This window comes from Microcaecilia unicolor, chromosome 4 (genome assembly GCF_901765095.1).
Source record: "Microcaecilia unicolor chromosome 4, aMicUni1.1, whole genome shotgun sequence".
Taxonomy (NCBI): domain Eukaryota; kingdom Metazoa; phylum Chordata; class Amphibia; order Gymnophiona; family Siphonopidae; genus Microcaecilia; species Microcaecilia unicolor.
The window spans coordinates 46,640,138-46,663,167 of record NC_044034.1 but is presented as its reverse complement, the minus strand read 5'-3'; the positions used below and the strand labels follow the sequence as shown (position 1 = coordinate 46,663,167).

At 44.3% G+C, this 23,030-nt stretch overlaps 2 protein-coding genes across 3 annotated transcripts in view; one reads left to right on the top strand and one right to left on the bottom strand.

Annotated features, from left to right (window-relative positions):
- CEP57 (centrosomal protein 57) overlaps positions 1 to 17,606 on the bottom strand; it is a 57,876-nt gene extending 40,270 nt beyond the window's left edge. Inside the window, exons 1-4 of one of the 2 annotated variants that reach the window (XM_030200220.1) lie at positions 17,421 to 17,606; positions 13,437 to 13,599; positions 7,053 to 7,232; positions 6,670 to 6,791 (exon numbers count right to left, since the gene is read on the bottom strand). In XM_030200220.1, coding sequence (XP_030056080.1) covers positions 6,670 to 6,791; positions 7,053 to 7,232; positions 13,437 to 13,599; positions 17,421 to 17,453 — 498 coding nt within the window. In that variant the 5' untranslated portion in view covers positions 17,454 to 17,606. The remainder of the gene's footprint in view (positions 1 to 6,669; positions 6,792 to 7,052; positions 7,233 to 13,436; positions 13,600 to 17,420) is intronic. The other variant, XM_030200219.1, reaches the window with a different exon arrangement.
- A 665-nt stretch (positions 17,607 to 18,271) lies between these two features.
- LOC115468476 (protein FAM76B) overlaps positions 18,272 to 23,030 on the top strand; it is a 94,132-nt gene continuing 89,373 nt past the window's right edge. Inside the window, exon 1 of the mRNA XM_030200218.1 lies at positions 18,272 to 18,539. Within this exon, the coding sequence (XP_030056078.1) occupies positions 18,456 to 18,539 (84 nt within the window). The 5' untranslated portion in view covers positions 18,272 to 18,455. The remainder of the gene's footprint in view (positions 18,540 to 23,030) is intronic.

The following is a 23,030-nucleotide window of genomic DNA, read 5'->3' as shown; positions in this document are numbered from 1 at the left end:
CACATTGTAACACAGTTTACACAAAAAATATTGTATATAAAGAAATCTTACACATGTAAACAACAATTATATTCAGAATACAACCGTGGAAACATTAATGGCAGGATCTCATTACATTGCTAGCGGCCGTTTCATTGCGTTAAGAAACGGGCCTTTTTTACTAGTCTCCAATAATACGAGGCCTATTTATCAACTTTTGATAATGCATTTAGTCAACAGGACACATACAATTAATGAGAGGCCTGTATTTCTGAACATACAATAAAGAAACAAAAAAATTAAGAACTAAAAGCTGAAGAACTCTGTTATTCTAATCAGAAGTGTACTACCTTTGAATCATTTGTAGCTATTATAACTAAACAGTAAGCCTTTAAGAGATCAAAAATAAGACTCTGTATCATATACCAAGTATAAACATTGTTGCAAGGTATCTAACTTAATCAAATACCTTCTAGTTTAAGCAAAAAAAAAAGTCTGAAACAAAATTTAACTGCAAATAAAAAGTTTACGCAGTATCCTATATCCAATAAAAAAATTATAGACGTGATCAATAAACCAAACCCAATAGCTTGAGAATGTGACATTAAAATGAAACACAGCTCAAGCAAAGAAGGCAAGATGATGGTGAATGTTCTACCAAGTCAGTACTGGAAAACCAGCAATATTACACTGGCCATCTATATTATTTACTAGTAAAAGAGGCCCGTTTCTGAGCAAATGAAACGGGCGCTAGCAAGGTTTTCGTCGCCAACACCCCCCCCCCCTCCCTGCCCAACCCCTTTGTTGTTCTGCCATCAAGGTTTTCGTCGCCAACACCCCCCCTCCCTGCCTCCCTCCCTCCCAACCCCTTCGTTGTTCTGCCATTGCTCCGCCCTCAAGGGCGGGGCCCGGAGCGATTTCGATGGCTTCACCACCACGAACCTTCGAACCCTGTTTGAAGGAAGTCAGTGGCTTGGCTTCACTGACGTCACTGTCTTCAGAACATTGAGGGTGAGTTTTATATATATAGATGCTTCTACATCAGACAAGGACATGATGAGAAAAGGATATTTTTCATTTTTGGATTCTGAAAGTTATTTGGGTCCTAGTGTTTATGGGTACATAGAATAAACATGCAGACTTGTTATTGCACTTTATAGTTTATTGTGTCTATTGTCTGGGGAAACACTGCTGCTACTAGGACAAATTCCTAGGGACCAAAATATACCAGTACTGCTAACACACTGAAGCAAAGCTCACATCTTTTACAGACAAAATAGCGCCAAGAACAGTTCTGTAAACCTGCATGTTTCTTCTCACATCATTTTGTCTGTGAAAATTGATGAGAGGACAAATGTATTACAAAATAAAAAGCAGAAATGATTGCAATGCACTTCACTGTAAATAAGATGAAGAAATATGAATAACTGTCAACACAAAGTAGCAGTTTAAGATAAAAACAACAACAACAAAAACATATGATAAAACTGGACATACGATTAAAAAAAAAAAAAAAGTCTTCCAAATGTCCAATATAGGCAGGTTAGGGAATATATATACATACACACACACACACACAGTGCACTCCATTTAAGTGCATGTCAGATAAGCGCATGCTCTGTTTAACTACATGCAGTACTTCGGTCCCATTTTTGGCGTCCTCAGTTTCTATGGGGACAAACTTCGGTTTAGCGCACCACTGAAAAGTGCAAGATTCGCTTATATGCATGGTTTAAGACCGCTCTTCTGCAGGAAAGACTCCGCATAAGCACACACACGGAATATGGAAGCCGACTGGCACGTGACAACCAACGAGATTTCAAATTTACCACCCCTTTAACTGCCACAGGCAGAATAAGCGAAAGAATGTTGTTAAGAGTGTCCACTGGGGTTGTTGCGCAAATGTAAGACTTTAACACTGGCTGAACGAATAGAAGTTCTTAAAAAATTAGAACAAACAAAGTCAAGCATTTATTGCTAAAGAATATGGTGTCAATCCCAGTCAAATTTCACGTGTCTTGAAGCAGAAAGACCAGCTTCTGGAAAACTGGCTAAACAATACAAATCCACAATGGAAACAAAAACGGGCGGGAAACGCTGACGAGGTAGAAGATGCTTTTCTTCGGTGGTTTTCTTGAGTCAGGAGCAGACAGTTTCCTGTCAGTGGTCCACTGCTTATGGAGAAAGCTAACCAGCTAGCTGAAAGTCTTGGATTAACTGAATTCAAAGTCACTGTTGGATGGCTGGAAAGATGGAAGAAGAGGAACAACATAAAGTTAAAGAAACAGCATGGTGAGAAACAAGACACTGATGACTTTGGTGCTGAAAATTGGGTTGTTTCAGTTCTTCCTACCATCTTGAACGAGTTTGCACCTCGTGACATTTTCAATGCTGATAAAAACGGTCTCTACTGGCGAGTGATTCCTGCTGGAAAACTTGCATTCAAACATGCCGAAACTACTGGAAGTAAAACGTCGAAGGACCGACTGACAATCCTCCTTTGCTGCAATATGGATGGGAGTGAGAAGTTGGAACCCCTTGTCATTGGAAAGAGCAAACAGCCCTGTTGCTTCAAGAATGTTAAGCGACTTCCTGTTTCATACAAGGCTAACGCAAATTCATGGATGACTGGAGAAATTTGGAAGCAGTGGCTAAAGAAGTTAGACACTAGAACGTGGGCACAAAAGCGTCAGATTTTGTTGCTTTGTGATAATTGTGCTGCACACAAAGACAATGTCAGGCTGTCAAACGTCAAGGTGGCCTTCCTGCCACCAAACACTACCTCTCTGATCCAACCTATGGATCAGGGCATAATAGCCAATTTCAAACAACATTATCAGGCTCTTGTGCTACGTCGTCTGATGAGCGTTATGGATGACCAGACTAGCAAGGATAAACGTGCTGTTGAACTGGCTCGTAATCTATCGCTGTTGGATTCCTTACATATGCAGAAAGAAGCCTAGAATCATGTTACACAGGCAACCATTGTGAGCTGCTACAAGAGGGCAAGCTTTATTAAGGATATAGAGAGGGATGAAACAGATGCATCTGTTGCAAACGCGTCAGATGAACAGGTTATTGACATCCCAGCTGGTGTTACTGAAGAGGAGTTTCATCGCTATGTAGCTGTTGATTACGATCTACAAACAGCTGACGACAGCACTGATGTCAAGATATGCACCTACACGCAGGCAACAACGGCTGATGATGAAACAGATGATGAAATGAGCATTGAGGCACATGCTGACGAAATTCAACAACCTCCTCCTGTCACTTTTGCAAGAGCACTGGAGAGTCTCAACACCGTGCAAGCCTATCTGGAGGCCACTGGTAAAAACTGTCATAGCACTGACATCCATCTGGAAGACATAGCCTATGGAACTCACAGACCCAATAGTGTACAGAGGACTATAACCGATTACTTCAAGTAAGCCTAATGTCAGTTAATGGAGACTGTATACTGTACGTATAATACAGTACTGTACATATGTTTATCAGATGTCAAGCTTCTTTGGGTCACAATGGTTAAGTGCACGCTCCGGTTAACTGCATGCAATTACTACTACTTGACATTTCTAGAGTGCTACTAGGGTTACGCAGCGCTGCATTTCTTTGGTCCCAGCCCCTTGCACTTAAGCGGATTACACTGTGTGTATATATATATATATATATATATATATATATATATATATATATATATATATATATATATACACACACATATAAACACACACACACATAAAAATCGAAGGGCTCGGGGTGATCTTGGTCTAGCGGAAACACTCCTTGAATAGGCTATTAGAGGTTAGGAGGGGACGGTAAGTATCTCTCGCCTCTATATATGGCTCTTTTGCTATCTACTACACCACCTCAGAAGTGTACTGCTCAATGGGAACTGGATCTTAATTCTTCCTATGCTTCAGATTGCTGGGAGAAAGGTTTTCGGTATTTAAGGATTCTGTACCTAGAAATATCATTGAAAATTTAATCGCTAGTATTATACTCCTGAGCATCTCTTTAGGATCTATCTTCAGCTCTCTGACCAATGCTGGAAGGCATGCGGGGGAAGAGGTACATTTTATCACGTATGGTGGGCCTGCCCTAAGGTCCATCCTTACTGGACTGCTATCCTGGATGTGCTTTAACTGTTGCTGGACAAGTCGGTGCAGATTTGCTTACTCCACTTTAAGCCATTCGAGATCACTGTGGAACAGCATAAGTTGGTGATTCATTTCTTTGTGGCAGCGAAATTGGCGTTGGCTCAGTTCTTTGAGACAGACAACAGTCAGTACCACCCATACCTCAAATTCTTTGCATGTTGCATTTTCTCTTCTCTTCTAAATGTCCAAATTGACTGCCACAGTGATCTCGGATGGCTTAAAGTGGAGTAAGCAATGATATTTCTAGTTATAGAATCCTTAAACAAATACTGAAAACCTTTCTCCCAGCAATCTGACGCATAGGAAGAATTAAGATCCAGTTCCAATTGAGCAGTGGGGTAGTAAATAGCAAATGAGCCATACAGAGGCAAGAGATACTTACTGTCCCGCCCCAAAACTCTAACCTATTCAAGGAGTGTTTCCACTAGACCAAGATCACCCTGAGCCCTTCATGTGTGTGTGTGTATATTTTATATATACACTAGTAAAAGAAGCCAGTTTCAGAGCAAATGAAACGGGCGCTAGCAAGGTTTTCATCGCCAACATCCCCCTCCCTCCCTCCCTGGCCAACCCCTTCGTTGTTCTGGCATTGCTCCGCCCCCAACGTCATGACGTTTGACGCGAGGGCGTGGCCCGGAGCGATTCCCCCCCGCCTACCCCTTCGTTGTTCTGCCATTGCTCCGCCCTCAAGGGCGGGGCCCAGAGCGATTTTGGTGGCTTTCACCACCACGAACCTTCGAACCTTTTTTGAAGGAAGTCAGAGCTTGGCTTCACTGACGTCAGTGTCCTCAGAACGTTGAGGGTGAGTTTTATTATAGTAGACAGTAAAAGAAGCCCGTTTCAGAGCAAATGAAACGGGCGCCAGCAAGGTTTTTGTCGCCAACACCCCCCTCCCTCCGTCCCTGGCCAACCCCTTCGTTGTTCTGGCATTGCTCCGCCCCCAACGTCATGACGTTTGACGTGAGGGCGGGGCCCGGAGCGATTTCCCACCCCCCCGCCTCCCTCCCTGCCAACCCCTTCGTTGTTCTGCCATTGCTCCGCCCTCAAGGGCGGGACCGAGCGATTTCCCCTCCCTCCCTGCCAACCCCTTCGTTGTTCTGCCATTGCTCCGCCCTCGAGGGGGGGGCCCGGAGCGATTTTGGTGGCTTCACCACCACGAACCTTCGAACCTTTTTTGAAGGAAGTCAGAGCTTGGCTTCACTGACGTCAGTGTCCTCAGAACGTTGAGGGTGAGTTTTATTATAGTAGATATTACATATATACACACACACATTATATGTATATACACATATACATATACACACACACATATCCCTAACCTGCCTATATTGGACATTTTGGAAGACTTTTTTAGTTTTATCACATTTTTTTCTTAAGCTGCTACTTTGTATTCAACAGTGCTTCATATTTCTTCATCTGCTAACCTTATATTAGATGTGCACATCTTCTAAGGAAGATTAACTCCTGATGTACATGAACCTTGTAAAGAATTACCTAGACCAGTGGTTCTCAAAACCTGTCCTGGGCAACCACCAGTCTGCTGGTTTTACAGGATACCATAATAAAATATGTATATGAGAGATTTGCATGCCTACTACCTCCATTATAGGACAATCTCTCTCAAACATATTCATTGTGATATCCTGAAAACTGACTGGTTGGTGGTTCCCCAGATGAAGAAACCACAGAGGTGGAGGAACAGGAACCTCTACGACTGTAGAGAAAGAGCCCTAGCAGAGCAAGGGTGTAGAAGGGAAGGGAGTCAGAGATCTTGTCATACACAATGTTTTTCGGAGACAAGAAGGCGGTAGAACTAGAGGACATGAATTGAGGTTGAAGGGAGGCAGACTCAGGACTGTCAGGAAGTATTTTTTCACGGAGAGGGTGGTGAATATGTGGAATGCCCTCCAGCGGGAGGTGGTGGAGATGAAAACGGTAATGGAATTCAAACATGCGTGGGTTAAACACAAAGGAATCCTGTTTAGAAGGAATTGTTCCGCAGAATCTTAGCGGAGATTAGGTGGCGATGCTGGTAATTGGGAAACAAAATGGGAGCTGGACAGACTTCATCGGTCTACGCCCTGATCATGACTGAATAGATAGGGATGGGCTGGAGTGTAAACTTTTAAGGGGATTCAACGTTAGCTCCAGAACTTAGTACAAGAACAGTGCTTCTTCGGTCTGTGCCCCGAGAAAGGCAGGGACAAATCAAACACTGGTATAAATAAAAAGTATCACATACCATGTAAATGAGTTTATCTTTTTGGGCAGACTGGATGGACCGTACAGGTCTTTATCTGCCATCATTTACTATGTTTATTATCATAATTACATCTTGAACTCTTCAAGATGTATTTATGATAAACACTGTATGAGACAAGATTTCTGACTCCATGGTTCGTGTTGAAGAGCCATCCCTACACCCCTACTTTGGTGATCCCTTAGGACAGGTTTGAGAACCACTAACCTAGACAGTGAATGCCAAAAGACTAATCTGTCAGTTAAACTGAATTGAACAAACAAATATTACCTGTTTCTCTAGAACCGATGTTCTCTCATTTTCAGCATTCTGTACCATTTTTCTCATGTATGCCAGTTGTTTTTCCAAAAGATGGCAGCGAGACTCGGTAGTTTCCAGCTGGGAGGCTAGTTCTGAAAACAGTATAAAAAGGGCCTTCAAACCGTGATAGAACAAGGTTAGGAGCTGTATGAGATTCTTAAACTTGTAATGCCATTTTGTTTCCACCTCTAAAACAAACGACTTCATCACACGTAAGACAGCATACAAGGACACAATATCTGAAAGTGCATCTGGTACATTATGAAGACCATTTCAAAAAGCTTGTCCGATTCATAGTTAGCCAAAACGTTAGCATCTACTCCCATCTTAAAGTCAAGCACATGTAAGCATACCTCGGTTTTGTCTTGTGGCTTCACTCTTCAAACCCTCTGTGTCCTGTACTTGATGGTCAATCACTTTTTTGTACGCAGACGCCTCCTTGGACAATCTCTGCAAGTTCTCCTCAGCCTCAATCCGTTCCAGCTCTAATTTACGGATCTTTTCCTGAAGATTCTTCAGAGCTGAAAATATAGCTGCCAGATAAACCAGAGAATCATACTTCAGCTCCATCTGTCATAACCACAATGAATTTGAAGGATCTTCAGTTTATCCTTTTAATACCACAAATTAAAACAGACCTATTGCTTAAACTTTATATTTGAAAAGGATAACAGTTGAATTGGAGTTCCAGATTCGTGACTATATGGCTCTAGAATCATAAAGACAAAACGACAGAGATTGATCAAGAAGAAGTATTTCTTCCTGCACACACTGGGGTAAGCTGTGAATTGTTTTACAAAATTTCAGATGCTATTAGGGTGACTATTTGTTGAGAAGAAATTTTGAGAAACTTTAAATGCAGCACTACACAAATCCCCTAAAACACCCCTTTTAAAGGTTAACTCTATTGCTTTCTATGTAGGTCTTACGCCTCTCGCACCATGTTACTTTAGATTTATACTTAATATGAATAGAAATCAAACAAAATAAAACATGGAAAAGAAAATAAGATGATACCTTTTTTATTGGACATAACTTAATACATTTCTTGATTAGCTTTCGAAGGTTGCCCTTCTTCATCAGATTGGAAATAAGCAAATGTGCTAGCTGACAGTGTATATAAATGAAAACATTCAAGCATTACTATGACAGTCTGACGAAGAAGGGCAACCTTCGAAAGCTAATCAAGAAATGTATTAAGTTATGTCCAATAAAAAAGGTATCATCTTATTTTCTTTTCTATGTTTTATTTTGTTTGATTTCTATTGATAACCTTAAGAGTGGACTAACACGGCTACCACACTCCTCTACTTTATGAAAAGCTTCTTTCCTGGGCCCTCTTTAGAAGTTAATACTGTACTCATATTTTATGAACCAGTGAGATACTCGCATAAGGCTCCAATTCCCCAAATTATTCAAGGTGATTTAAGAGGTTTAGAAACAAAGCGGCATAAATCCAAACTGAATGCACCGTGTTAAATGTCACTGTTTACGGTAGCTACAGAAAGTGTATAAATCATTGAATGTTTTTCACATTGTGTCAGTGCATCAGGTGTACATGCATGAGGCTTCTGTCCAGTCATCGATATCCCATATACCACACCTTTCAGGAGATAAATATGTGGCACAAGCATGTACACCTAAAAAAACAAAAAAAAAAAACCAAAAACTGAAATGCAATAATTAGAGAAGTTTCTGCTCAAGTTGGGGCATCTCTCTCTATCAACTCTGCATGCTGTCTGTCCATAGTAAACCTTTTTTATTTCCAAATTATTTAAGCTGTGTCAGGTTCCTTGGGAAGCAATGATGGACACCGTTCTTCTTTTTGATTGGATTTATTAATTTTTTTATTTTTGTTACATTTGTACGCTGCGCTTTCCCACTCATGGCAGGCTCAATGCGGCTTACATGGGGCAATGGAGGGTTAAGTGACTTGCCCAGAGTCACAAGGAGTTGCCTGTGCCTGAAGTGGGAATCAAACTCAGTTCCTCAGGACCAAAGTCCACCACCCTAACCACTAGAACTCCTCCCTAACCACTAGGCCACTCCTCCACTGGTGCTACTATTGGAGATTCTACATGGAATGTTGCTATTCCACTAGCAACATTCCATGTAGAAGTCGGCCCTTGCAGATCACCAATGTGGCCGCGCAGGCTTCTGCTTCTGTGAGTCTGACGTCCTGCACGTACGTGCAGGACGTCAGACTCACAGAAACAGAAGCCTGCGCAGCCTTCTACATGGAATGTTGCTAGTGGAATAGCAACATGCCATGTAGAATGTCCAATAGTAGCAACAGAATCTCAACATTCCATGTAGAATCTCAAATAGTAGCAACATTCCATGTAGAATCTCAAATAGTAGCAACATTCCATGTAGAATCTACAATAGTATCTATTTTATTTTTGTTACATTTGTACCCCGCGCTTTCCCACTCATGGCAGGCTCAATGCGGCTTACATGGGGCAATGGGAGGGTTAAGTGACTTGCCCAGAGTCACAAGGAGCTGCCTGTGCCTGAAGTGGGAATCGAACACAGTTCCCCAGGACCAGAGTCCACCACCCTAACCACTAGGCCACTCCTCCACTCTAATTGGATTGAGATTGGGTTGTGACTTGACCACTCAAAAGATAATTTGGCAGTGCATTTTGGGTTGCTATCATACTGCGAGACATTTCTGTCCTAGTTTCAGTTTAGAGCGCAGCAGCAGATCTTCTTCAAGGACGCTTCTGTCTTTTCCTCCATTCCTTGTCTCCTCTATCACAATAAGCGCCCTAGTCTGCACCAATAATAAATAGTCCCTTAATATGATGTTGTTACCACTAGGTTTCACCCAGAGAACTCCATCCCTACTGTGATGTGCTGTGTTGGGTTGGGCTTGCACCAAATCAAACTTTACATTCATCCATTTTTCACTTTGCTATTGTAGTGTTGGGTAGTAATATAGTACTTTTAAAAGTAACAAATAATTGTAAAGATTCATTTCATTTGCATGAAAGCAAATAACTCTAATCATTATTTTTCCACTAACAAGTAATATAGGACTAGTCTTGGCAATAAAATATTTAATATCAGCTAATCTCCTTATCAAAGGAGGGCAAGAAAATAGGCTGGTTTAGGTGAAACACTGAAACCACCTTAGGCATGAAGGAAGGCACGCTTCGACCCCAGACTGAGAATTGCAGAAATGGGTGTCTACAGGACAGCGCCTGGAGCTCTGACACCCGTCTCGCCGAAGTAATGGCCACAAGAAAAACGGCCTTTAGTGTCAAATCTTTCTCCGATGCTCGCCGAAGCGGCTCAAAAGGAGAAGCCTGCAGGGCCTTCAAAACTAGCCCCAGGTTCCAAGCTGGACAGAGTGCTCGCACGGAAGGCCGGAGCCGAAGCACCCCACTAAGAAACCTGCCACATCTGGATGAGCAGCTAAAGACACACCTTCAACCTTACCACGAAGGGAGGCCAACACTGCCACTTGCACCTGCAGGGAATTATAGGCCAAGCCTATTTGTACACCATCCTGCAAAAAGTCCAGAATCGGCGAGACAGGAGCCCGCATGGGTGTGATCGCTTTTGAAGCACACCAAGACTCAAACTGACGCCAAATCCTGGCATAAGCCACGGAACTGGAACGCTTTCGGGCCTGCAGGAGAGTGGAAATGACTGTGTTTGAATAGCCTTTGTCCCTCAATTGCGCCCTCTCAATCGCCATGCCATAAGACCAAAGCGGCAGGCGTCCTCCATGGCTACCGGGCCCTGTGACAACAGGTTCATTACCAGAGGTAAAGGAAGGGGAGCCTCCACTAGCATCTGTCGGAGGTCCGCATACCAAGGCCTCCTGGGCCAATCCGGGGCGATGAGGACCACTTCTCCTGGGTGCAGCCGAATCCGCAGGAGCACGCGCCCTATCAAGGGCCACGGAAGAACACATATAGTAGGCCCGGAGGCCAGGGCTGAGTCAAGGCATCCAACCCTGCTGAGCGAGGATCTCTCCGTCTGCTGAAGAAGCACGGGACTTTGGCATTTGACCTTGTCGCCATAAGATCCACCACGGGCTTGCACCATTTGGCACATATTTGCAGGAATACTTCGTCTGCTAGTTCCCATTCTGCTGGATCGATCTGATGCCTGCTTAGATAATCGGCTTGCACGTTGCTCTGACCTGCAATGTGAACTGCCGACAGAAACTGAAGATGCAGCTCGGCCCAGTGGCAAATCTGTTCGGCCTGAGTGGCCAGTGCTCTGCACTGAGTGCCGCCTTGTCGATTTATGTAGGCTACTGCTGTCGTGTTGTCCGACATCACTCTGACAGCCAATCCTTCCAGGGTCACTTGAAAGGCCAGAAGCGCCTGAAACACCGCTTTCAACTCCAGGCGGTTGATGGACCACTCCAACTCCTCGGGTGTCCATAGACCCTGGGCATACCTCCCCTTGCAATGTGCGCCCCAGCCCTTCAGGCTGGCATCTGTCACTACTAGACACCAATCGGGGAGCGCCAGCGGCATTCCTCGCCGCAGCATGCTGTCTGAGAGCCACCACTCCATGCTGAGTCGGGCCGCAGGGAGCCAAGAAAGTCTGCATTGATAATCCTGAGAAACTGGAGACCATCTTTGAAGTAGGGAATACTGTAGAGGTCTCAGGTGCACTCTCGCCCAGGGCACCACTTCCAATGTGGCTGTCATCGATCCCAGCAGCTGGACAATGTCCCAAGCTCGTGGGCAGGGCATCCTCAGGAGCAGACGGACCCGATTCTGAAGCTTGCACCGCCTTAGCTCGGGTAGGTATACATAGCCCGAGTCTGTGTCGAACCTGGCCCCCAAATATTCTAGAGATTGCGAGGGGGTCAGGTGACTTTTGGCCATGTTGACGACCCAGCCTAGAGATTGAAGTACTGAGACCACTCTGGCTGTAGCTTGATAGCTCTCTGTTACAGAGTCTGCTCTGATGAGCCCGTCGTCTGGTACGGGTGAACCCTGATACTTTCTCGCCTGAGCAAAGCAGCTACTACCACCATTACCTTCGAAAAGGTTTGGGGAGCTGTGGCGAGGCCAAAAGGCAAGGCCCGGAACTGGAAATGTTTTCCCAACACCGCAAACCTCAGAAACGTCTGGTGCGGGGGCCAAATTGGTATGTGCAAGTAAGCTTCTTTCAGGTCTTGAGACGTGAGAAACTCTCCTGGCTGTACAGCAGCAATGACGGAGCGCAGGGTTTCCATGTGGAAATGCCGCACTCTCAGGGACTTGTTTAATTCTTTTAAGTCCAGAATAGGGCGAAAAGACCCACCTTTTCACGGGACCACAAAGTAGATGGAGTATCGGCTGTAGCCGTGTTCGGCGGGAGGTACCGGGGACACAGCCCCTAATTGAATCAGACCTTGCAAAGTCTCCTCTACCGCCGCCCGTTTGGCGGCAGAACCACATCGGGACTCCACAAACACGTCTCTTACTGGGGCGTTGAATTCTATTCTGTAGCCATCTCTGATCAGGTCCAGAACCCACTGATCTGAGGAAATATTGGCCCACTCCTCGGCAAAGAGGAAAAGACGTCCTCCGATGACAGGAAGCGAGGAGGGGGCCGGCGCACCATCATTGAGAGGGTCGCCCCGGAACTCCAGGCCTAGAGCCGGTGGCTGCGGAACGCTTGTCCGAGCGAAAGGAGTTCCTCTGCTGAAAAACGGGCACGAGACGTGAACCCAGCAGAACGCCCCGGGCAGTACCTTCTAGCTTCATGGAAGCGAGGTCTATAAGAGGAGTGGCCCGCTTGGCCCTTGGAGGAAGGCCTCGGCCTATCTTCGGGCAAGCGCTAGGGTTTAGGATCTCCCAGGCCTTTAACAATTTTTTTTTTTTTTTTTTAACGCTATGAGGAAAGCAGAGGTAATAAGAACTCCGGAGGCTCAGATGAGTGGAAAAGGCAGGGAAAGGCGAACCAATGTGCCTGCATCCACTGAGTGGGAAAGGACAGGGAAAAGCAAGCTAATATGTCCACATCCACGGGGGCATGGGTAAGACAGGGAAAGGGCTAACCTATGTGCCTTCAAAGTGAAGCTGCTATAGCCTCTAACACCCCGGCTAACAACTGGCAAGCCAGGAGCCACCCCCAGGCAGGTTTTTGATGGAGCTCGAAGAAGCTGCAGCCACCCTGCTTGGGGAGATAGAGAATACTGAAGAGGCAGTGGAGCTAGCTGGCCATGAGGCACTGTGAAAAATTGAGTGCTCTCTATCTCCCCCTGCTGGTTGATGGACACAACCCATACGTAATGGCTTCATCTGCTTGATGACAAGGAAATAGGAAATTATACGCTATGTATCAATAGTGTGTACTTTTATGCATATATACCCCTGGGAAACATGTAAAATGCTGCTGTATACATAGTGGAGGTAACACGAAAGATGATGCAAAGCAAAACAAAACAAAACATCCAATGGACTCACGAGTTCACATCAGAAGCTTTATTCACAAAGTATTCTGGACTCACATCAGTATAATTTGAATAAAACTTCTGATGTGAACTCTGAGTCCCATGGACGTTTTGTTTTGCATCATCTTTCATGTCACCTCCGCTGTGTTTGCTTGCCTGGGTTGACCTGCATGGAGGAGGACTCTTGTTCTTTTGTGCTTGTCGTATACATATAAATGCCTTATACAATGTTACCCAAAATACATGACAATTTATACAGAAAATAGTATAAGGACATAATTATGAATTCAATGTAAATAAACACAATCACTCAGATAAGTATTACCCCTACTGTTGCTCTCTGGATATGGAATTATTGGCCTCTCAGGAATGTGTCTTAAGTCACAGTTAAGGAAGGGCTTTCCTTTGGGATATGTGAAGTACGAGTGTGAAGACAGCCCATCAGGCATTGCTGCATCATGAATATTTCGACATAGGGGCTCCTGAAACTAAGCAAAAAGATAAACATCAGAACTGTGCTGAAATAATTGTTAATGTTTATTTAATGACCAAAACAAATTCCCCCAAGTATAAACCAGAGGATTTTATTTTTTTTAAACAAAAACCATGTGGTTCCTTTTTCAAGGATCTTTACATGCTGCTCCGTGATGGTGGTTGTCTGTGCATATCTATCTAAAGTAGAAGCAGGCTGTAAGTTCTACACAACTAGCATGACCTAAGCTCCCAAGTTGCATACCTTTGAGGCAGACTCTCTCTAATGCACAACCTTATCTCTAGTAAACTGTGGTTCTCTATAACTAAGGGGAAGCTTATTTCCATGCGTAAGAACATAACAATAGCCATACTGGGTTAGAACAATGGTCCATCTAATCTAATACTTGTTATATATTGCTACAATTCCCCCGATAGGGTCCAGCACGGTTTATAAACTACAGTCATATACATTCTAAAAGTACATTAAGGGGGGGGGGGGGGATGGAAGATAGTGAAAATCTAATCTAGCCCAGTATCCTGCTTCCAACAGTGGCCAATCCAGGTCACCAGTACCTGGCAGAAACCCCGCAGTTACCACATCCTCCGGCAATGAATTCCAGATCCTAACTATTCTTTGAGTGAAAAAAAATATTTCCATTTGTTTTAAAAGTATTTCCATGCAATTTCATTGAGTGAGCCCTGGTCTTTATACTTTCTGAAAGAGTTTAAAAAAAAAATCAATTCACTTTTACCTGTTCTAACTCCACTCAGGGTTTTACAGACTCAATCATATCCCCCACCCACCCAGCCATCTCTTTTCCAAACTATAGAGTTCTAACCTCTTTAGCCCATCATATGGGAGGAGTTCCATCCCCTTTATTATTTTTGTTGCTCTTCTTTGAACCTTTTCTAATTCCACTATATCTTTATTGAGCTACGGAGACCAGAAATGAACACAATACTCAAGGTGAGTTCGCACCACAGAGGCATTATAATATTTTTGGTCTTATTTTGCATCCCTTTCCTAATAATTCCTAGTAACCTGTTTGCTTTTCTGGTCGTCGCTCCACACTGGGCAGATTTCAGATATTGACAGAGTGCATGTATGGAGTGGAGGAGTAGCCTAGTGGTTAGTGCAGTGGACTTGAGTTCAATTCCCACTGCAGCTCCTTGTGACTCTGGGCAAGTCACTTAACCCTCCATTGCCCCAGGTACAAAATAAGTACCTGAATATATGTAAACCACTTTGAATGTAGTTGCAAAAACCTCAGAAAGGCGGTATATCAAATCCCATTTCCCTTTCCCTTAAGGTCATAACCACCCCTTCTCCAATGAAGAGAGCAAAGGAAACACAAGAGCCCTTTTACCGCTGGTCTTAAATAACAGAAGAGGCTCCTATAAGGAGAAGAATAGAAATGCCACCTCTAAACAGGTGATGGCTCCAGCACCAACTAAGACACAGCCAGTGATGGGTTGTAACAAAGTACTTGTTACAGTACATACTTACTGTACTTAGTAACAAAGTATAAATTTGGAAAGTAGTTTATTAAAAAAACATTTTCCATTCCTCTGCTCTTCCCCCTCTACAGGCGATTGTCAGACGTGGCTTGCAGCTCACTGGGCCTGAAATTCCAGTCCTAAAAACAGGTGAGCTGGGATCAGAAGTTTAGGCTCAATCAGATGCAAGCCAGGGTCTGACATCACTTGGAAACCCTAGACCCCACCCTCTACACCTGCCCCAAACAGCAGGTGATTGGCTATTATTTATTTTGATTTTTGTTACATTTGTACCCCGCGCTTTCCCACTCATGGCAGGCTCAATGCGGCTTACATGGGGCAATGGAGGGTTAAGTGACTTGCCCAGAGTCACAAGGAGCTGCCTGTGCCTGAACTGGGAATCAAACTTATCAGGCTCAGCTACCCCCCCCCCCCCCCCCCCGTCTGAACCGCACCTTCACTTCATGCAGGGCCCACTCCCGCTCCTCTCCCATAGCCCTAATGCACAATCTTGCTCCCTCCCTCTGCACCTCTACTGGGTTCATGCTAATAAACTAGCATGGGAATCATGCAGGACCTGGCTCTCTGCAGGATCCGCTACTGCTTCCTGTGGCAGGCCCGCCAACTGATATGAACTTCCGGGACTGGTGCAGGAAGCACTAGCGGTGCTGCAGAGAGCCAGGTCCCGCATGTCTCCCATAGTAGTTTATTAATGTGGGCCCAGCAGAGGGAGCAAGACTGGGCGAAAGAGAGAAATTAGGCAATACTGGATAGGTGGGAAATACTGCTTCTCGGGGGTTCTGTTTAATTTTTGTCTATATAGTTCTATTTTTGGTTTGTGGTTACTTATTCTATACTTCATGTGGGGCTACCTCTGTTCATGTGTGAAAAAGGCCAAGTGTTCTGTTAGCATCAATTGTCTGTGTACTAATCCAGCTTGTTTTGTTTTCCAATAAGTATATTAATGTTCTTCTGCTCACTGCAATGCTCAGGGTATTTTTTTTTCTAGGCAGGACCTTGTATGATCCCCCTCCCCCCAAAGCTTACTTGTAAGCCAACTAGATTCAGTGGTCCAATTTGTTAAGAATACTTTTTACTTTGTGGTAAAAACGTAGGTTTAAGCGCTGCACTGTATTACTTTTATTTTAGTCTTTTTTTATAAGACTTTCTACTTTTACTTCACTACTTTTGAAGCCAGTACATTTTTTTACTTAAGTACTTAACCCCCCCCCCCCCCCCCCCCCATCTCTGGATATAGCATATGTATCATGTGTCCACATACATCCATGGTTTCTAAAGCAATCCTGCTCTCTAAATTGCATGGGTCTATAGCAGTGGTTCTCAACCTTTCTTCTGTTGTGACATACCTGATAGACAGTGCTCATGTGTGTGACACACTGAACACTAAAATTCACTGCTGAACAAAAATAACTCCTAAATATTTAATTGCTAAAATGCTTAAACAAAATTTAATTTTAACAACAGTTCATAAAAGTTATTTTTTTTTCAAAAGTTTTGATCTTTATTAATAAGAAAATCTGGGAATGAGTTTCATGCAGTGTTTCCATATGGGATTGTATTTTAGGCAAATTCATAACATTCTTATTGTCATGATACTTTCATCCATTATTGAGTCTATACAGCTTTCCATACAAAACAAGTATATTTTCAAATTCTGGTGTCATCTCAGTAACAGCAACACCAGCACAAAATCCCTCTACTGCCATATATTGTGAAGTAACACAAAACCCTCAAATACTCGAACTATGTATCAAACAGAACATGTGGACAGCATTTCTATTTGGGACAGATGGCAGCAGATCAAAAAGTCGAAATATGGACCTGTTATGATTATTTCAAGGGTCCCACCTCTTGAGGACACACTGGTTGAGAATCACTGGTCTATAGTGTGTTAGCTCAGGGCAATAAAACACTTTATCCCTGAAACAGGTAACTAAATCTAGTTAAATTCTCCCTCTATTTAAGGATCATAAATAAAAGTTAAACAACTTTTTTCTTTACCCTCAAGCAGACTAACAGGGCACTTTCAGAAAAGTCCCGTGGATGTCTGTCTTAGGACCAGGGATACATCTTCAAAGCTTTCTCCATGTGTGGTACCTCACTCTCTCTGACAAGCAGAGAGAGGTTTGTTTAGCAATGAAGCTGCATGTACAGCATGTCTCCGAGAGACCAGGAACACGTGTGTGTCGTTCCCAGAGGAATCAGGGTCGGGACAGAGAAGTACAGTGCCTTTACCTTCTTCAGCCAGGGGAACTGCTTTGTTCCCCAATCGCACACGAGCAGCCACTGTGCCCTTTAAACACAAACAGCACCTTACCGACGTAAAGGAAGAGGCCGCTGCTGTTGCCATATTCCGTCTCCACTGCGCTCCCGGCCACAGGAGCCAGATCTTGCTTAGCCCCAAGGGCTTCCCATCCAGGCAATGAATAATCCCCAACCAACACACAGAGCTAAACCTGGACTGCGCAGTCACGCAACCACCCTCTAGGCCTAGCCTACTGCCGTCAGACAGGCCCAGTAGCCAATCAGCCTGCAGAATATCTTTGTCAACACATTTGGCACTGATTGACCACAATGGTGGCCAATTTCTATGCGCGTGAATCCCTCCAGCCAATGATGCGATAGTAGGAGGAGTTAGAGGGTCAAGGACATTTCAAAAATGGTGCTGCTGCATGTTCTGTTATAGAGTTGTTGTGTGGTTTTTTTTTTTTTTTTTTTGGGGGGGGGGAGTCGATCCACGTAAGTGAAAAGGGGCATTCAATTGGTCTTGCTTAGCTGTCTGTTACCCACAATAGAAGGATTCAAGATCTTGTAACAAACACAGCGCACGAGCTGAGTAGGCACCAATCGCAAATTAAAGACGAGCGCGTGGGGGCGAGACAACTTTCGCTTATATGCGGTGAGCCAATAACAAGACGAGGCTCAGCAACCTAGAGAGCAGCCGCGTGTTTCAATTGGCTAGAGGCTTCAGTCTCTCATTTTCTTTGGTCGGAAGGATTCAAAATTATGACTTCCCGCTCGCCGTGCTCGATGGCCGATTGGTGGCCCGGGCTCCCCTGGCCCTACCCTTCCTTTATGGCGCGTGTCAGTATCCGGGGGAGAGGCGACGACGAAAAGTGACGAAAGTGACACCGCGGAACCAAAAAAAAAAAAAGAGAGAAAAAAAGGAAGAGTAAAACGAGAAAAAAAAAACAGGAGAAAGAGACAACAACCGACGCTGACTTCCCTGGCCGGAAGTCAGTATCCAGCCCGTCTAGGTCTCCGGAAGCTGCAAATTGCCGCGTTTCCTTTTTTTTTTAATCGCTTTCATCGCCTGTTTGCATAATCTGAGACTAGTATTGTTTAGCGGAGGATGGCTACGGCACTATATGCCTGCACGAAGTGTAACCAGCGGTACCCGTTCGAGGAGCTTTCCCAGGGACAACAGCTTTGCAAGGTTCGTGTCCGGCGGCCTGGCTTGGTTTGAATCCCTTCTCGCAGGAAAGGAAAGTTGGGTGGGGAATAATCATCATTTTCTTTACACTCACCTTCTCTGGCTGGTTGGTTGGTTTCTCCCTACAGAGATGGAGCCACTAATCCCGGAGCCCCGTGGCCGATTGCTGAGCTTTTCTTGCTAAATAACTGTGCCCGGGCCAACTCCGTTCCAGTTGTGCCCATGTGGCTTCGGCGAGCTGGAGGCGCCATGTGGGGTCTGAGGTCTTGTTCAATTCCTGACGGGATTGCCCTTACTGAGCTCTGGGACTCGCAGGGTATGTGAGCCCTGCTGTGACGGAACTGTGGATCTCGTGTGTGCCATGAATGAGGATTACTGGGTGGTTTCAGACAGTTCCTGTTAAGCACGTTAACGGGGACCTAGTTTTGCCCCACTGTTTACATGTATTTGTAGCTCTGATTTGCTTAAATAAACAATAGAAATGTCGGAACTACAAACAAACCCGTGTAAGCAATGGGACAAATCAGAGCTGGGCCAACCTGACCTTGATGAGCCTGGAGGCATGTGGTAATACTTACACTCTCACAGAGGGCTCATGTTATAAATACAAATAGCTTTTTGTTGCGTTGTAAAAACAAACTATATTGGCAATATAGTCTTACATTGAGCTATTTCCTCCATGCGTTTTCCTAGTGATACAACTCTAGGTTTTTTTTATCATGTTGCGTAAAAAGCACTATAATCTATTGAAGATACAGTACTATGTCATTATGCATGTGTGTTTTGGACATTTAGGCCTTCGTAAAGAGAAGTGGAGCCAAGAAACGCAGGGTTGACAGGAAGCCTACCCCTTGCCAATCAGTACCGGCAAAACATCCTTTTGTCTTACTTTCTCACTTTGTGGGTTGTGGCAGTAGCACACCATATTTTTAAAAACCCATGTCGCTATCAGTACATATATCTCTCCTAGCCACTGTAATATTTTCTAAGCATAGTGCAGTGATATACTTCTGGGATTGCAGTTCTTTTTGTGTGTTAGGATTGCTTCTGGTGTGTAGGGAAAAAAAAAAAGAAATCAACACTAAAATAAAACGTGCTTAAATGTGTGCTGAGGTTTCATGCAGGATTGGTTCTGGTGTTACAAACAGAGCTAAATGTTATTTGAATTTAGCTCACTCCTTTTTCAGTTGTAGCTCAAGATAACCTGCTTTTGGCTACAGTAGGTATTAGAGAGTTGCACAGGGACAGAAATGCGACCCGTCCCCGCGCATCCCCACCAGAATCTAACCCGCCCCCATGAGTGATCTCCTCCATCCCCACCTGCTCCCATAAAAAAAGGAAGTATAAAGTACTGAGTGGAGTGGACAGGGGGCACACAATGCAGAGTAATACATTTAAAACGAATCGGAGAAAATATTTCTTCACTCATTAATATACTGAATCTTAGAAAAAGGGCAATAAATACATAAAACAAACTGAAGTTTTTTTCCACACTAAAATAGAGAGAATTATTGGTCACCCAAACAGCACAATGCCCTCAACAAAAGAAACAAGTGGGTATGCTAATGCTTTAGCTGCAGTAAAACAGCTCACAAACAGCCAGTTCCCACCATGAGAGAAATGAATTGCCTATACACATATAAAAAATAAAAGTAGTCTGCTGAACTCGGGTGGAAAAACGTGCAAGTGCCCGTCAGGAAAGTCCTCTCTCTTTTTTTTTTTTTTTTTTAGATTATGGATGAAAGACGTCTAAGTGTTAGGTGCTCAAGTCCCATCTTCGCTATGCCTCCAACACCCCCTTGAAATTTGGCCGTCCCTGCAATGGAGCAGTTAAGGACGCCCAAAATGGACGTTTCTCTGAGCACATCCATGCCTTTGCCCCACACCCCCCTTGAAATTTGGCCGTCCCTGCGACGGGGCAGTTGAGGGCATCCTGTTCGCACTGGAGGAGAGCTTGGTGTCCACCCACTAAAACAAAGGTATCTGCGCGCGTCCCCACGGGAATCCCGCCAGAACATCCTCCATCCCCACGGGAATCCCGCATGATTATTTCCATCCCCGCGGCACTCCCGCTGACCCGGAGGGGATTCGCACGAGATTCCTGCGGACTCTGCGGGATCCCCGCAAACTCCGTTCCCATGCAGACCTCTAGTAGGTATTTCCCTGTCCTTTTGAGGGAGTGGGGGTGGGTCACAATTTAAGGTCTCTGATACAATAAAGGTTCGTTTGCGGATTAAAACCTTTCAAATATTTGAACGTCTGTATCATATCACCCCTGTTTCTCCTTTCCTCCAGGGTATACATGTTCAGGTCAGCAAGTCTCTCCTTATACGTCTTGTAACGCAAATCCCATACCATTTTTGTAGCTTTTCTTTGGACCGCTTCAATTCTTTTTACATCCTTAGCAAGATACGACCTCCAAAACTGATGACTGGCTTATTTGTGATCATCCTAGCATTTGGGCGATCAATTTCGAGAAGAGCAGACTCCATAGCAGATGCAGTTGCTGTAGTATCTGGGTGTTCTATTCAACACAGCACAGGAGAGGATCTTCCTCACGGAATGTAGGAGGTCGAAGCTGGTTCAACAGATTTGTCTTCTTAGTCAAGGCAGGCCCAGCGTTTGGGTCTGTTTTCAGGTTCTGGGGTCATTCATTGCGACGATGGAAGTGGTGCCATGGGCAAGGGCTGATATGCGGCCGTTACACGGATTTCTTCTCAACTGCTGGTCTCTGCTGTTAAAGAAGAATGACCTTCATTGAACACTGGTTGCCAGACGGAGTATGTAGTGGTAGATGTCGCTGAAGAAATTTACCATTGGAGCGCCGTTTCTCATAATGCAGTGGGGGGAGGGGGAAGTGACAATGGACGCCAGCAGGTTGGGGAGCTCATTACAAGTTCCATCTGGCACAGTGCACCTGAACAGAACAGGATTCTCGGTGGTCAATAAATTAATTAGAGCTCGGGACTGGAATTCCTCACTCAACTTCTCTCCATCTCTGACGAAGGCCCCGGTCTGGGTTCTCTCTGACTATTCGATGGCAGAGGCTTATATAGCAAGCAAGGCAGGACCTGCACTTGTTCGATGGAAGTGGCCACCCTCATGATTTGGGCAAAGAAAAATCTTCTCTTGTCAGTAAATCACATTATGGGGGTCCTTGAATGTAGAGGCACACTTTCTCAGCAGGCATTTGTTGGACCCGGGAGAATGGGAGTTATCTAGCCACGGGTTTCAGCTGATAGTGAACAGATTGGGGTTCTACACTTCTGGACTTGATGGCGATGAAATGGAGTACCAAAGTGTCCAAGTTCTTAAGCTGTCGAAAAGAATAGGTATCGATGCCCTACTACAAGCCTTGCCTGAGACATTCTTACTGTCTGTCTTCCCTCCTTGGCCCATGGTAGGCCGTGTGGAAAAGGATCACATTGGCCCTTTGGTCTTATGGCTTGACCATTGAAAGGGCTTGGTTGAGATGGAAAGGTTATTCTAATTCATTTATTGCTACCTTTGCTTCAGGCTCAGAAATGCCTGCATCCATGGCAAATGCGAGGGTGTGAAAAATGTTTGAGGGCTGGTGTTCTGAGCACAGACTTTCTTCCTTTTTTTTTTTTTTTTGCTCAGGTCATGCACATCCTAATGTTTCTCCAGGCAGGCAGGAAAGGATTGGTGAAATGCTAATAGTAGTGTTGGGTTCTCTAAAATTCAGGTTGCACCTTTGGCCTGTTTCAGGGGTGTAGGCGCAAATACGTTAACAGAAAATCAATCTGTAAATAATTATTCTGGACTCGTTTTGCAAGGAGTATGAATGACTGCACATAAGGTGGCCCTAAGATACTAGTAGTTCTACCCCTAAAGAAGGAATAATTCCAATGTGCAAAAATATTATTTACGGTAGATATGGTGAGCAAGTTACAAAAATATGATTGCACAAAATAGCGCTGAATTAGGACTGTTAATCGTTCAAAAGGTTTAATCGCGTGATTAATCACAATTAAAACCCTTTGTATAGTGCAAAATGTAAACTGTATGTCAATTCTCAAAACTGAAAATAATCATTTTTCTTACCTTTGTTGTCCGATGATTTTATTTTTCTCATCTTATTCCCTGTCTCTGGTTCTGTTCCTCTCTGTGCTCTGAGCTCTATTTTCAGGCCTCCTCTCTCCTCACTTTTTCTCTTCTCTTCTTCCCCTGTAACATCTTTCACATTCAACTTTTTGCCATTGTCCTTCCTCCTTATAGGAGAGAGCAACATGATGTGATTAATCATGTTAAATGAAGAGCCCTAATCTATATTGGGGTATAGATCATATGTCTACTAACCAATCCTTGGCATGCAAAAGACAAGTATTTGGCTAAACCTGAACTATAGAAGAAATCCTTTCCTCTCACCCTTAGAGGTTTGCAGCATTGGATGTGTGATGAATTGGTTCCTCTTCAGGGCTTTAGCTGTTCAGCGAACCCCAGTTGTTATGAGGTATAGTCGGAGTTCTTGCA